The sequence below is a fragment of the Ascaphus truei genome, chromosome 11 (genome assembly GCF_040206685.1).
Source record: "Ascaphus truei isolate aAscTru1 chromosome 11, aAscTru1.hap1, whole genome shotgun sequence".
Taxonomy (NCBI): Eukaryota; Metazoa; Chordata; class Amphibia; order Anura; family Ascaphidae; genus Ascaphus; species Ascaphus truei.
In genome coordinates this window covers 28,611,544-28,627,583 of record NC_134493.1, presented here as the reverse complement: position 1 = coordinate 28,627,583, position 16,040 = coordinate 28,611,544, and the positions used below count along the sequence as shown (strand labels likewise).

At 40.8% G+C, this 16,040-nt stretch overlaps 1 protein-coding gene across 3 annotated transcripts in view; it reads left to right on the top strand.

Annotated features, from left to right (window-relative positions):
• EIF2AK1 (eukaryotic translation initiation factor 2 alpha kinase 1) overlaps positions 1-16,040 on the top strand; it is a 36,223-nt gene that overhangs the window by 9,408 nt on the left and 10,775 nt on the right. For all 3 annotated transcript variants that reach the window (XM_075565444.1, XM_075565443.1, XM_075565445.1), the window contains exons 4-12: positions 1,282-1,319; positions 1,747-1,846; positions 2,558-2,638; positions 4,561-4,660; positions 7,363-7,420; positions 8,173-8,554; positions 9,124-9,232; positions 10,248-10,354; positions 13,006-13,123. In XM_075565444.1, coding sequence (XP_075421559.1) covers positions 1,282-1,319; positions 1,747-1,846; positions 2,558-2,638; positions 4,561-4,660; positions 7,363-7,420; positions 8,173-8,554; positions 9,124-9,232; positions 10,248-10,354; positions 13,006-13,123 — 1,093 coding nt within the window. The remainder of the gene's footprint in view (positions 1-1,281; positions 1,320-1,746; positions 1,847-2,557; positions 2,639-4,560; positions 4,661-7,362; positions 7,421-8,172; positions 8,555-9,123; positions 9,233-10,247; positions 10,355-13,005; positions 13,124-16,040) is intronic.

Sequence of the window (16,040 nt, the reverse complement as noted above, 5' to 3'; positions counted from 1 at the left end):
TACATTGTAAGGAACCCCAACCGTCTCTAATAGCGCGTCTTAGATCAGATACATTGTAAGGAACCCCAACCCTCACTAATAGCGCGTCTGAGATCAGATACATTGTAAGGAACCCCAACCCTCACTAATAGCGCGTCTGAGATCAGATACATTGTAAGGAACCCCAACCCTCACTAATAGCATATCTGTGATCAGATACATTGTAAGGAACCCCAACCCTCTCTAATAGCGTGTCTTAGATCAGATACATTGTAAGGAACCCCAACCCTCACTAATAGCATATCTGAGATCAGAGACATTGTAAGGAACCCCAACCCTCACTAATAGCATATCTGTGATCAGATACATTGTAAGGAACCCCAACCCTCTCTAATAGCGCGTCTTAGATCAGATACATTGTAAGGAACCCCAACCCTCTCTAATAGCGCGTCTTAGATCAGATACATTGTAAGGAACCCCAACCCTCTCTAATAGCGTGCCTTAGATCAGATACATTGTAAGGAACCCCAACCCTCACTAATAGCATATCTGTGATCAGATACATTGTAAGGAACCCCAACCCTCTCTAATAGCGCGTCTTAGATCAGATACATTGTAAGGAACCCCAACCCTCACTAATAGCATATCTGAGATCAGATACATTGTAAGGAACCCCAACCCTCACTAATAGCATATCTGTGATCAGATACATTGTAAGGAACCCCAACCCTCTCTAATAGCGCGTCTTAGATCAGATACATTGTAAGGAACCCCAACCCTCTCTAATAGCGCGTCTTAGATCAGATACATTGTAAGGAACCCAACCCTCACTAATAGCGTGTCTGAGATCAGATGCATTGTAAAGAACCCCAACCCTCTCTAATAGCGCGTCTTAGATCAGATACATTGTAAGGAACCCCAACCCTCACTAATAGCGCGTCTGAGATCAGATGTATTGTAAATTCTTCTGTATTTGATACAATTTTAAAATGACCTGCAAATTACAGGGAACCGTTTAGAGGGACCCAAGGGCTCCTGGGAACCCTGGTTGAAAAACACTTAATTGTTTTGCTTCTCTGTTTTGTTTGGCACTTGTAGGAGAAAACCGTTCCTAAAGGGTTCAGTGATTGCTGGGGTAAATGCCACGTGAGATCACTGCAATGATGTCCTAATCTTTTCTTTCCCTAATTTGTTTATAAATGAGAACAAATAATAAATAGGAATGCAAAAATAGTTTGATGGTTTCAGAACAAATTCAATGTTATGTTGATAACGTCTCTCCTTTCATTGTTACCTATACAGGGAATAACCAACGGGGATTTTAACATGCACTTAAGCAGGTATGTGCCATTATAACTGCAGTCCACACTCAGACACACTTTTAATTAAATTTTTTTTTTTTAGTTTTTTAACATTTTATTTTATAAGATCTCCTCTTTCCCTTTTCAATGCTAATTGAACTAGTTTTTAATCTGATGCTCCCATAGGGAAATAAAATATTTGAATGTGTGTCCGGGAGGTTTGAATGTAGCACAGTGTAACGGTTTGTTACCGCAGAAGCTAGAGGTTGAGAAAATGTATATATTTGAACTGATCCCTTTTTAAAAAATTTTTTTTTACCACTAGATAAACATTAAAAGGGCGAGGGGCAGGGGAGCGCTCGCAGGACATGGTCAGGGGGGGGAATAGGAACATTATTGAGTTAAAGTGATATAGGTTTGTGGGGGGATTCCATTCTCCTAATAAATACTGTTCTGCTTTTTCAAGGGCAAAGAATGTCCTCATTGAAACCCAGACGTCTCGCTATCTGAATGAGTTTGAAGAAGTTGCTCAATTCGGAAAAGGAGGTTTTGGGAAAGTGTACAAGGTAATGTTGCCGTCCTGTTATTACTGCGATATACATATACACACATATATACACACACACACATATATACACACACACACACATATACACACACACAGAAACACACACACACACACAGAAACACACACACACACACAGAAACACACACACACACACACAAACACACACACACACACAGAAACACACACACAACGCGCGGCCCACAGCCCACGGACTCTCTGCTCCTCTTAATTTCATTTCAATTTCATAGAAGCACTAGAAAAAGAGCCCACTATTCAGCGCACCAAAGTCAAGTAATTCATGACACGTGATAAACTTAAAACATAACATTTAATATGCTTAGCTAAAATACATTTGGTACTTAAGGTAAAAAAAAAAAGTAAAAATACCAGTCCTAGGTGTTTTTACCTTTTTTTACTTGTTTACCATAAGTGCCAAATGTATTTTAGCTAAGCATATTAAATGTTATGTTTTAAGTTTATCACGTGTCATGAATTACTTGACTTTGGTGCGCTGAATAGTGGGCTCTTTTTCTAGTGCTTCTATGTACTATTTTCTTTGATATGCATTTCTCCTAGGCAGCACATAGTCTGTATAGGATAGGTTTGAGTGGGGCCATCAAAAAATCCATTATACCTCTTAATTGCATACCAGCTGCTTAGGCGGCAAAGGGCAGTTTGCATTGTAATATACGTTCATCTTCTTTTCTAGGTTAGAAACAAGCTAGATGGTCAGTTCTACGCCATAAAAAAAATTCTTATCAAAAAAGTGTCACGGAGGGATTGCAAGAAGGTACGTTTTCTTTAGGCTGGTATATTTTTGTATTTTGATGTAATGCTTCTGTTTGCTTTTCATATCACAAACATTCCTGCCTTTCTCTACTAACACGTAGGAAGCATTCTTCTTGGCTTTTGATTTGGAAGAATATTTTTGGAAATAACAGAAAATGTTTTTGTTTTTATTGTCAACGCCATAAAGATTAGTCTCGCTGGTTCGCCAAATGGAGATTTTCTTCATTAAATTGATGCAAATGTATGTCCCACCTTTCAACACACATCAAATAGTCCACGGCACGGTTCTTTTATCAATTTAATCAGAGACATATAGAAAACATCTGTTTTAAAGCATTATTTCAGTTGGTTTCATCATTCAGGCATATATAATTTAGTTATAGAGTGGAGAATCATTAGCTCTGTTCTTCTTAGCTTGGTGGTAAAGGATTCTGAATTTCATACACTCAAATGCAATCTTTATACATTTCAACGATACATGTTTTTCTCAGTCAGCCAAAATATTCTTTTTATTAACAGGAAGTACTGTAATACATTGAGTGTTACCTCTCGTTTTCAAGTATGTCTTGGACATAGAGTTAAGATGACAAATAATATTTAGCAATATTTACTTTGATGTAGAAGACCCCCTTTGTTCTATCACTAAATAACTATAGTTAATCCTATGTTCTTAATCTTTTAAAACCTCTCTATTGTATTGTCTTACTAACTAACTTTTATCTATTTAATTAACCTTTGAATTCAAACTCTTGCAACTTCAGCAAACGTTTCTACACCTGGCTGTATTTAACTTCTTATCATTGCAGAGTTAGCGAATCATTTTCCAATATACATTGTAACTTAATACTAAATTAACCAGTTACATGCTGAATACAGCTCAGCCCCGTTATAGCGCGATCCGCTACAACGCAGATCCGCTTATAACGTGGTCTGTGCGTGGCTCCCATGTAAAAACATCTCCAAGTTCGTTTTTTTAGCGAAATGGCTGCCGCGCGCGGACTTACCCGGCATCTGCAGCTCTCTACTCTCACCCTGCTTCATCAGACTGCGTCCACGTTTTAAAAAAAAAAAATATATAACATTTAATGCTTTATTGCACACACGCACACACACACACTTTTAGCATACCATGCAGGAATCAACCCCATGACCCTTCATACACTAGTACCGATTCTTTACCTGCTACACCATAGGATTGGTGTGATGTCATTGACTCTATTATCAAACTAACTTATACTGTTCAGTACTGAAAGGCAGTACTGTGCAGTAGAAGTTAAGTTTGATAATAGTCAATTACTTAACACCAATCCTATGGTGTAGGGGGTAGAGAATCGCTACCAGTGTATGAAGGGTCATGGGTTAGATTCCTGCATGGTGTGTCCGTGTGTCCGTGTGTCCGTGTGTCCGTGTGTCCGTGTGTCCGTGTGTCCGTGTGTCCGTTAGCAATAAAGCATTGAATGTTATGAAAGAAGAAAAAAAACTTGGAGATGTGGACGCAGCCTGATGAAGCAGGGAGAGAGGAGACCTCTGCAGAGAGGAGAAAGCTGCAGATGCCGGGTAAGTCCTCACCATATCGCGATCCCGGTTATAACGCTGTCTCCTCATGTGGACCCCAAGCACCGCGTTATAACTGGGTTCAGCTGTGTATGTGTATATAGAGAATATAGTATAATTAATATTTAGAATGATTTCAAGCCTATCTTCACGCCATCTCAAGAAAATCTCCAAGGAACTATTGCATTACGAAATTAACTCTCGCTTTGCTACGGCAGTCTTTGCGGATATAGCCACTGTGCTAGTTTCTTGTAATTCGCTTTTGACCGTATCTCATTTTTGAATCATTGAGTTATTTTGTAAAACATTTTTTATTGTCCCTTTTTATTAATCATGTCTAATTTTTTTTTTTTTTTTTTTTTTAAACAGGTGCTTCGGGAAGTGAAGGTTTTGGCTGGATTACAGCACCCTAATATTGTGGGTTACCATACCGCTTGGATGGAACACGTCCAGCCTCCAAACTCGCAAAGTAAGGTTACTCTCATCACTGGGTGTAGTATATTTACAGATGCCAGTCAGTATTCTTTGTTACAAGGACTTATTGTGAATTATTTTGTTGGCATGTGTTAGAATAATTTCCCTTATTCCTTGTTTCATAAAGATTCCAATACTTCAGCAGACAAAGTTCTAGTTTATTCTTAGTGTTACTTACAGATGGAATTTCAATTAATGTTGATAACGTGCTCAGATGGTAATGATCGAACAAAGAAACCCTTGTCTTTCACATGCTGCTTAGATGTTTCATTTGGAGAGTGGTCTTGGAGAGTGGTCTTGGAGAGTGGTCTTGGAGAGTGGTCTTGGAGAGTGGTCTTGGAGAGTGGTCTTGGAGAGTGGTCTTGGAGAGTGGTCTTGGAGAGTGGTCTTGGAGAGTGGTCTTGGAGAGTGGTCTTGGAGAGTGGTCTTGGAGAGTGGTCTTGGAGAGTGGTCTTGGAGAGTGGTCCAGGGTACAACTGTATTTATTGATCACTAACTCCGTCCCGTTTCTCCTCATGGTTTCCTAACGCAAAGGACTTGTCATGTTGGGATTCAGACTAGGCCTGAAACCCTATCCCTAAGCCAACCTCCAACATCTGCTATGCGTTAACCCTTAACTTCAATTAATCTCTTTTGGCTTACATATGAATTCTAAATCTTACAATATATTCTCATTCAATGGTCTTTATAAGTTCTCATTCATACATTTTAATATAATAAATGAATTTCTAACAGTATGTTTGTGCCACTCTTTGTAACACTCTTGCGTTGACATTGTGTTTTAGACTGCAGTCCGTACTGATTGCCATTTTCTTTTCTGCGTAGTTTTTACTTCATTAAATCTCCTCTTGCCCTCTCCAACATCATTTTTTACTTTTAAAATCTGATCCATTCAGGAGATAAGAATTTGATATGAAGTGTCTGGGAGGCTAAAATGGAGGCTCCCCAGTGTATTAAACAAAGAACAAAAAAGCCCAACGCCACTTCCAATATGACAAAAATACATCGTAAAATACTTATATATTCTCTTGAAAAAGGGTCATTTAGTTGAACCCTTTGGCCAAAGCGTCGTAAGCCTGTGAGCCACATCAAGGCAGAACCTGCTCACAGGTCCTAACACTACCAGATAAAATACTAATACAACTAAACTGGGATTAAAATTCTCATTTACCTCTATTAGGAGGGAGAAGGACCAACATTGGATCCATTTCCAGTAAAATGAAAGAGACCTGCTCACTAGGGCAGTGGGGAGGGGTGAGCCCCTCCCTCCCAGGTGTCAAGCTCAAAATATATTTTACAAGATTATGTATCTATCATAATTTTAAATTAATTAATTGAATTAATTAATCAGAAAATGGAATGATAATATATATATTCCATAACTAAAAAAATGAATGAAAACATCAACAATAATATATATATATATATTTTTTTTTTGTTTTTTCTTAAACTTTGAATAAATTGGAATATCGAATCATCAATAGTAGAGAATCATCACTATCAATGCAAGAGGGGACCCAAATCCCAATCCGAGTTTAATCCCTGTGTCCCATTATGCTGCTTTTACCTTGATCCAATAAATGTGAATTTTTATTTCCCTCTTATGGGTGTGCTTTTTGCCAGACTTATTATAGCCTTTGGAAGTTGTGCTCTGTTTTCTTATTGTATTGTATGTCTTTATTTATATAGCGCCATTAATGCACATAGCACTTCACAGTAGTAATACAGAGGGGCAATCGTATAAATAACAGATAATATAAATAACAGGTCATGGGAATAAGTGCTTCAGACATAAAAGTAACATTAAGGAAGAGGAGTCCCTGCCCCGAGGAGCTTACAGTCTAATTGGTAGGTAGGGAGAACGTACAGAGACAGTAGGAGGGAGTTCTGGTAAGTGCGTCTGCCATTCATTATTTTATTCAGGTAATTGAATGGAACTTTTCTTCTTCTTTTTTTTATTATTATTTTTATTTTTTTTTATTTTTTAAACTCCGCTTTTATTGTACTGCAGATTAAAGTACTATTGATCTTTTGGGAAAGGCTGGCAATCACTTATAATAAACAAGGAGTCTCTTAAATGAATAACAAGGTGATGTTATTTGCAGGTTCTGTAAATAGTCTCTTGCTGCACCTCAAATATTTTCTGTCTGTTTCATACCCAACAAAAGCCCGGGGATTTTTTTATTTTAGCGCTGTGCATTAAACTTTACTGACCACAAGTCCCCAAAGAGTTTTACAATCTCTCTCCATTAATTATTTTCATTTTCTTTGTGAAGCCTGAACAAGGGAGTCATGTGGTGAAAGGACTTGGGGTTCAGAACAAATGCACCCCTAATTCTGATGCAATGCTGATGTACATCTCTCACAATGGCGCACCTGCTGCGTCCCTGTGCTCAGACAGGTGCAAACTCTGTTTCTGTTCATGTTGCAGTTTACTTCCTAGCCACATACTTTGTTATTAGTGAAATAAACTTGAATTTACCTTTGATCCAATTAGTTGCTGGGTGAGCATTGGTGAAGAAGTTCCAGCAATCTAGCAATTTGAAACGAATTGACTTGATACAGAAAAAGAAGCATCAGGGTGTGTTTTTTAACAGAGTATTTCAAGCTGTAATGTGCTCATTAATGATATCCCAATGTTTTTTTTCTTTTTTTACCATGTGTCCTAATATGTATGTTTTATGTTTTTACTGACAGGCAAGTCTATTGCTCAGTTGCCAGCTATTAGAGGTCCATCGAACCACAAACGTAACCGGTAAGTACCTTGTTTAAGTGTACATACTAGCAAAAAATAATTTTGAAAACAACCCTTTTACCCATCACATTTTTGGTTATTACTGTTTAAATACAGGGAATTTCATATCCACGGTTCTAATTCTTTTATGAGCGGCAGGAGGAGATGGTGGCTCGCCTGGGAAAACTTGCGCTCAGCTGTATTTTAAGGCAATATTTCACTTTAGAGCTCTGATTTTAATGTTGCACTCATTGAGATGTACAGTATGGTCCTATAAATGGGAGACAGAAATGGCTAGTAGCAAATACTGAAGCGCAAAGTTTGCTGCTATCATACCTGAAACGGAATGGCAACCGGTATGTAAAACTGCACCTGGTCTAGGGGTTGTTTTCAATTATTTATATTTGTTTTCCTAATTATTATTCACTGTAAGAGTCACATTTTTGAGCACTACGAATTGTATGAGTGAAATGCAGCCGGTGCTTTTTTCACATTGCGATATTCAGACAGAAATAGCTACCTGGTAACACTGGTACAATTATATTGCGCACATTACAAAGGATGTATATAGCGCACACTTAGGAAGGTCCTTTGTGTCCAAAACTGTTTAACTTTGGGATATAAAACCCCTTTTGACTACTGTGTGTGTGTGTGTGTGTGTTCAGAAAAAACAATGCGTACCTTGCACTAATGTTTTTAGTTTTATATATACATACTTTGTTTTAACTTAACAAAAAAACGAAATCTGACCGTAATGCATTCCATTTCCACAGGCCTGACAAGGGGATTCCAAGTGTGGAGAGCAGCGGGTCATCTGTTGTATTTGCCCACTCTTCAGAAGTAAACCCCACTACAAAACCCGATCCAGAAAGTATTAATATGTCTGTCTCTTTAATGGGTAAAAAGACTGGCTCAGCTGATAAGGATCCCACTCATTGTACAGCCCCCGACATGTCTACCCTGGGAAATAAAGATTTGAATGCCGATATTGGAGTGAAAAAAAGAGTTTGTAATAAAAGCCAACTAATGCAAGAATTCTTCTGTTTGCGAGACAAATGTCCGTTTAATTCGGATGATAGTTTTGATGATTCAAGCGGTTCCTCGTGTGATGAAGACTGCCCCCAAAAAGATTTGTGCTTGCATAGGCATTTTGAGGTAATAAGGAAATGGTGTGTATGTGTATATAATATATATCTATATCTATATCTATATATATCTCATGGGAGGGCTTCATCCAGTGCTGGATCATCTACCAGGGTTGAAGATGAGACGTGTGTGTATTATATAGATCAATAAACACTATTTAATCACTCCGGAGGCCAGTGCCGGTATTATGACCACTTTAATGTGCGTATATCAGTGGTTTCCAACTTTGTTTGGTTAAGAAACCCCATCTGAAATTCTGAGGAACCCCAACCCTCTCTAATAGGGCGTTTGGGATCAGATGCATTGTAAGGAACCCCAACCCTCTCTAATAGTGCGTCTGGGATAAGATGCATGGTAAGGAACCCCAATCCTCTAATAGTGTGTCTGAGATCAGATGCATTGTAAATTCTTCTGTATTTGATACAATTTTTAAATTACCTGAAAATTATAGGAACCCCTCTTAATGGTTAATAGTTCATTTATTTTCTATCCATTAAATGTGTTTAAGTATAGCGCGTCTTGTGTGAGTTATAAGACAATGTTCTGTGTTGTAATTCATAAACCGTCTTTTCTCCTAGATCCAATATCATTTAATGCTTCACATACAGATGAAAATGTGCGAGAAGTCCCTATGGGACTGGATTGTAGAAAGAAATAATAGTTACAGAGAGAAAGCAGATGCTTCCAGTGAGTGAATCACGTTTCGTTATGTGTTTCCGGAATAGTAATCACATAGTTAAGAGCAAACGTGTACACATGGAAAAGTGTGTGTGTGTGTGTGTGTGTGTGTGTGTCTATCTCTTGCCCTTTTTGCTAATCACTAGTGCCCAGTGTAAGAAGACAAGCTGAACAGTATTAATCAGCGCACCTGCATTATGCTCCCAACCACAGCTATAAGTCCCGTGTGCTGCATGTTAAATATTGTGATTGGGGCACTCCAATGAGTGTTCATAGAGGTACTTCTCTTGGTAGATGAATATTTGGTGCATGTGGTCCTTTTTATATATACACCATGTTGCCTACTACGACTGTATTTTATGTCATATACAAAAAATTACAATGTAAAAAGCTGGGGCGCTTCCCAACTGAAATGAATAAAAACGCAAAGGTGCCGTGAATACAGTAAGGATAATCAATACTGGCCCGGTGTAATCCGTTGCAGCTCTACCCGATGTATAATCTCCCTGGATCCTTGTAGTAAGTGGTAAAAACAGATGTGGGGAGCGCAAACCGTAAAAAGAAGAGAGATATAAAACAGATGTCAATAGATTTCCTGTAACCTTAAAGTGAACATCAGATGAAAGTGCAACTGAACGCACGGAGGATGGAGAATATATGAACACAACTGGGGAAATGTTATATCATGTTATGTTATATCATATGTTATAGCATTCCTGCACACCTATTACAACTCCATTTCCCCAGTTGTATGGTAGTCAGAGAGGAGCTTAAAGACACCTTTATTCCACGGACTTACACATGGCCGTGTAAGTCTATGTTATAGCTGTGTTCATATATTCTCCATCCTCCGTGCGTTCAGTTGCACTTTCATCTGATGTTCACTTTAAGGTTACAGGAAATCTATTGATATCTGTTTTATATCGCTCTTCTTTTTACGGTTTGCGCTCCCCACATCTGTTTTACCATATACAAAAAAATGGACTGTTTATGGAAGTTAATTCCAGTTGTAATCTGTTCACAGGTGTTTATGATTTTGTGGATGTCGGGTGCACATTGAAAATGTTTCATCAACTCTTAGAAGGAGTACATTATATCCATACTATGGGCGTCTTGCACAGAGATCTCAAGGTAAGATTACACCTTTTCACCATTGTCACGTACGACACCCCTGCTAGCACGTGACCTGCATATGGGGCAAGGGTTAATACTCTGCTCGCAAGCGCTCCCACTTTTCACCTCCGCAGATGTCCCTCAAATGGACAATATCTCCCCTACAGGACAAGGATTAATACACAACATGCAAGCTGCCCCACGCTTCACCTTCGCAAATGTCCCTCAAACGAGTAATATCTCCGTCCCATTATACAACCGTCACGAACAGCGCACAAGTGGGCACGTGACTTAGATATGCAACCAGGGTTAATACATACGGCTACTCTAGCAAACTCACCTTTCTTCTCTGCAAGGTACCTTCAATGAGTTAATATTAACCCCTAATTGCAATCAAATCTATACATTGCCACCACCTGAGGTAGTTATGCAAACAAAAGATATCAAATTAATACTTCCCTGTTTATTATAGAAAAACTATTCACTTTAACACACAAAAATCCATTGTAGCAAATATCTCCCATTCTCTCATTCTCTCATTCATTTATTTATTTTTATATATATATCTCAATACCTACCTAGGTGCTGGGACCCACTTCAAATGGGTTTCCCCTGTCCGCTTCTCTGCTTCAGGCTATCAGAGTGCTGAACACACAGCAGCCACTCTGATATGAATCTCCAGCTGGTCACAGTCCAACTCCACAGTACTTCCCAGAGTGTCTCTTAGATGGTACTCTGAGGGAATCTCCACACTCCTTCCCAGAGTGTCTCTCCCTCTGAGTGTAACTAATGCTCTGATCAGCAGCAACCCTTATATAGCCTTCTGTGTATATCCTTTACATGGGAGGGGGCTGCTGGCCAGTCAGAGCACGGATTAGGTTGGTGCCACAAAAGCCAGAGGAGGATGTGCTAAAGCACTGAAGACCTCCCACTGGGTAGGAGCATCAGAGTCTGAACAGTACAATGCTCTTACTCCCAGATCTGATCAGCAGCTTTTCACCCCCCCCCCCCAGGAGTCCTGGCACCTATCTGTCCCAACTCTGGTTTTAATTCTATTATTTCTATGGAGAGATTCAACTAAGTGAATTGCTTAGTCTTTCTCCATAGAAATTATAGTAACAGTGGAATATCTCATTTACTTTCTTGCATGTTAATTCCATTACCACACAATACCAGGTATCTAATCTGGGAGGAATTGCTAACACAGGCATAAATACAGACATAAGGTAATGAGGTAAAAGACAAGACTAAGAATTACAGCTAGCCCAAATCACATCATAAGACAATGCCGGCTTTCTAAACTGGGGGAAGGATTGTCACAGAGAATAAAGAATACATGCTTGGAAATACATTCTTACAGACATGGGTAACATTTACACATTCCCTGTTCTTCCCCAGATATTAAAGACATTTGGCTGGATGAAATATTACTAGGGCAGACAAATCACACTTTTTCTAGGGGTAAATAGCTGGGATTTCTCTCTATTAGGTCCCCCAGCTACCCCTACTGTCACACACGACCCCGCGGCATCATTTGATGACGGAGCCAAACAGGAGGGGGGAGCTCTAGTCGGGAGGGGAGCAGGATAAAAACTTTGCGTACCCCTGTTCTACATTTTATATATGAAGACATTGCATGAACAGTTACAGATAAAATAAGTTCTAGGCGTATGTTACAGTTACAGACCAGATTAAAATGTGAGACCGCTTTAGTTTTGAAAGATCTTAGCCTGGTGGCGGCTGTGAGCGTCTGGGATAGACTGTTCCAGTTTTGGGGTGCACGGTAAGAGGAGGAGCGGCCGGATACGTTGTTGAACCTTGTGACCATGAAAAGTCACTTGGAGTCAGATCTCTGGTGATGTGCTGCAAGTGGTCGGGGTGAGGAGCCGTGCGTATTAACCCTGGTTGCATATCTAAGTCACGTGCTCACTTGTGTGCTGTGTGTGACAGATGGTATATGGGGACGGATTGAGGGGAGATATTCATTTGAGGGACCTTTGCAAAGGTGAAACGTGGGGAAGCTCGCGAGCGAAGTTTTAACCCTTGTCACGTGCTCACAGGTGTGCCGTACGTGACAGGTGTGTACACTATTAGAGATACACACGGGTCCCTTTTATCTTTATACCCTGGAGAATCAACAGTTTCTGGAATCCAAAGTTTCTGGTCCTTGTGATGACTCATTGTATTTGGTTCCACAACTTCGTGTCACAAAGCTGGTTCGCACTCATTGGCTGAACCTGCTCATGTGAGGCTGAGGTCACGCGGCAGCCGCCTGAAGACAAAATCTATTGTCTCCGCAAAACGATGTCGCGTCAACGCGCCTCTTCGCCTGCGGGCGCGCATGCAGCTTGTTAACACTTATATGCCAAACAGTGAGAGAGTGCTTGTCGTGCGCACGCGCGCACGCTGCAACGCGGTAAGTATGAGTTCGGCCTTAGTTTGCAATGAACGTGAACTTCCATTTAAGGCTGCCTACCATAACCAAACCATTTCACACGTACAACGTTATTTTGGGTATTCCGACCGATTATACCATTTCTCAGTAGGGGGCAAACGTTTATTCCTGCTTAGATAATTGTAAACACACAGAAATAAGAGCTATTTGTAGACAAAATGGGTGTTGCAGCCAGCAGAGAAGTTATTTGAATCTCTCTACTTTTACTTTGCAGCCGAAAAATATTTTCTTGCGTGGAGCGGATCTGCACGTACAGATTGGGGATTTTGGGCTGGCATGTAGCGATATTATACAGCACTCTAGGGACCACTGGTTACAGGACGAGACCAACGGTAAGTGTTAAAACATTCAGTCCGTCATGTCACATGTGCCAAATAAAGGCCCACTTTAGAACTTCCCACCTCCTTAGCCACTTTTCCATTTAAACTCGTGTAGGCTTCTGGGGGAGCTGGCGGCTTTACCTCCTATAATGTTCCTATCTTTTTCCCTGAGCATAACCGGCTTTTTAATTCTTTTTAATTAATTAAATATTTTTTTTTTTTGGTGTTAAATCATGATTTTCTTAATCTCTGTAGACTGCATGGGGCTGTGGGGAGCTCCATTTTAACCTCCCAGACACCTTCCTGTTTCAAAGGTGTATCTCCTCTACTAAGCTGAATTAAAAAAAAAAAATAGGTAAAATAAAAACATGTTTTTAAAGGAGTAGAAGCGGGTGAAGGTTTTGCCATATAATTTTTTTTTTTTACATAGGATTGAAGCAGGAGGGCCCCGTAGCTGAACCCCGTTAAATTCAGCTCCGGGGACCCCCTGCTTCCGGAGATACGTACCTCCGTAGGGGGTGCCGGTATCTCCTGCGAGTTTAAAACTCCCGCGTCACGCGGGCCAGTAGGAAGCGGAACCTGATGACATCACGGCTTCCTATTGGACCACAGGACGCGGGAACTTTGAAACGTCGCCATTACGTGATACCTGCTAGCCGAGTGGAGAGGCTGCCGGGACCCCCTACGGAGGGAAGTATCTCTGGAAGCAGGGGTCCCAGCAGCTGTAATTAATGGGGTTTTCAGCTGCCGAGACGCTCTGCTTCAAACCTGTTTTAAAAAAAAATGTAAATGGATCCTTGGATTGCTCCTTTTTTAAAGGGCAGGAAGATATCCCCTTAAAGCTGCAGTTCCAGCTGTCGTTTCAATACGCGCATCGATACAATCTGCACACTGACAAGCGATTAGCTAAGCTGCAGATCCATCCGTTCTCCTGTAATCGATCGCTGAAGATTCGGCTCGGGGGTTCACTAAATGCATCTTGGGTAATCTTCTGCTGCACTGACAGCCAAAGTTCTGTGAGGAAGATCATGTGACCAGGCAGGCACTAGATTCAATTGGTTCACTGCTAGAGAGGGCAGGGCTCAAAAAGGTGATGCTGTTTCAGAAGGGGATGTGACTTTGTAAATGGTTGTTATAGGAACAAAAATGCTTGTTACATTTACATAAATATAATCTCCACAGATAAGTGAATGCACCTATAAGGCATTTTGCAAAGTTATAATTTGGCTTTTACTTAAATCCATCTGACTTATTGTGAGCCCCCATATTTCCCACCTCTATTTCCCCTCCCCCTTCCATCTATTTCTCTCCCCTCTATCTCACTCCTACTCCCTCACTCCCTCTTACACCCGTCTCACTCTCCCTCCCCCTACACACAAACACACACACACACCATAAAAAAAAAATATCCCACTCCCAAATATATACCAACCCCCTGCCCCCAAATACATACCAACCATCCTTGCCTTCCAAATACATACCGCCCCCAAATATATACCAACCCTCACAGCCCTCCAAATATATACCAACCCTCTCAGCCCTCCAAATATATACCAACCCTCTCAGCCCTCCAAATATATACCAACCCTCTCAGCCCTCCAAATATATACCAACCCTCACAGCCCTCCAAATATATACCAACCCTCTCAGCCCTCCAAATATATACCAACCCTCTCAGCCCTCCAAATATATACCAACCCTCTCAGCCCTCCAAATATATACCAACCCTCTCAGCCCTCCAAATATATACCAACCCTCACAGCCCTCCAAATATATACCAACACTCTCAGCCCTCCAAATATATACCAACCCTCTCAGCCCTCCAAATATATACCAACCCTCTCAGCCCTCCAAATATATACCAACCCTCTCAGCCCTCCAAATATATACCAACCCTCTCAGCCCTCCAAATATATACCAACCCTCACAGCCCTCCAAATATATACCAACCCTCTCAGCCCTCCAAATATATACCAACCCTCACAGCCCTCCAAATATATACCAACCCTCTCAGCCCTCCAAATATATACCAACCCTCACAGCCCTCCAAATATATACCAACCCTCACAGCCCTCCAAATATATACCAACCCTCTCAGCCCTCCAAATATATACCAACCCTCTCAGCCCTCCAAATATATACCAACCCTCTCAGCCCTCCAAATATATACCAACCCTCACAGCCCTCCAAATATATACCAACCCTCACAGCCCTCCAAATATATACCAACCCTCTCAGCCCTCCAAATATATACCAACCCTCTCAGCCCTCCAAATATATACCAACCCTCACAGCCCTCCAAATATATACCAACCCTCCAAATATATACCAACCCTCACAGCCCTCCAAATATATACCAGCCCTCCAAATATATACCAACCCTCTCAGCCCTCCAAATATATACCAACCCTCTCAGCCCTCCAAATATATACCAACCCTCTCAGCCCTCCAAATATATACCAACCCTCTCAGCCCTCCAAATATATACCAACCCTCCAAATATATACCAACCCTCTCAGCCCTCCAAATATATACCAGCCCTCCAAATATATACCAGCCCTCCAAATATATACCAACCCTCTCAGCCCTCCAAATATATACCAGCCCTCCAAATATATACCAACCCTCTCAGCCCTCCAAATATATACCAGCCCTCCAAATATATACCAACCCTCTCAGCCCTCCAAATATATACCAGCCCTCCAAATATATACCAACCCTCCCTGCCCCCCAAATATATACCAACCCTCCCTGCCCCCCAAATATATACCAACCCTCCCTGCCCCCCAAATACATATAAAAAGACCCAGCCTCAAATACATTTTTAAAAATAAAATACAAACGTCCTTTCCTTGGGGATAGTCTCAAGCCTCTGCTGCCCCGACTCTCTCTCAACTGCTCAGCCTGGCTGCGGTTCTTCTTGTTGCCG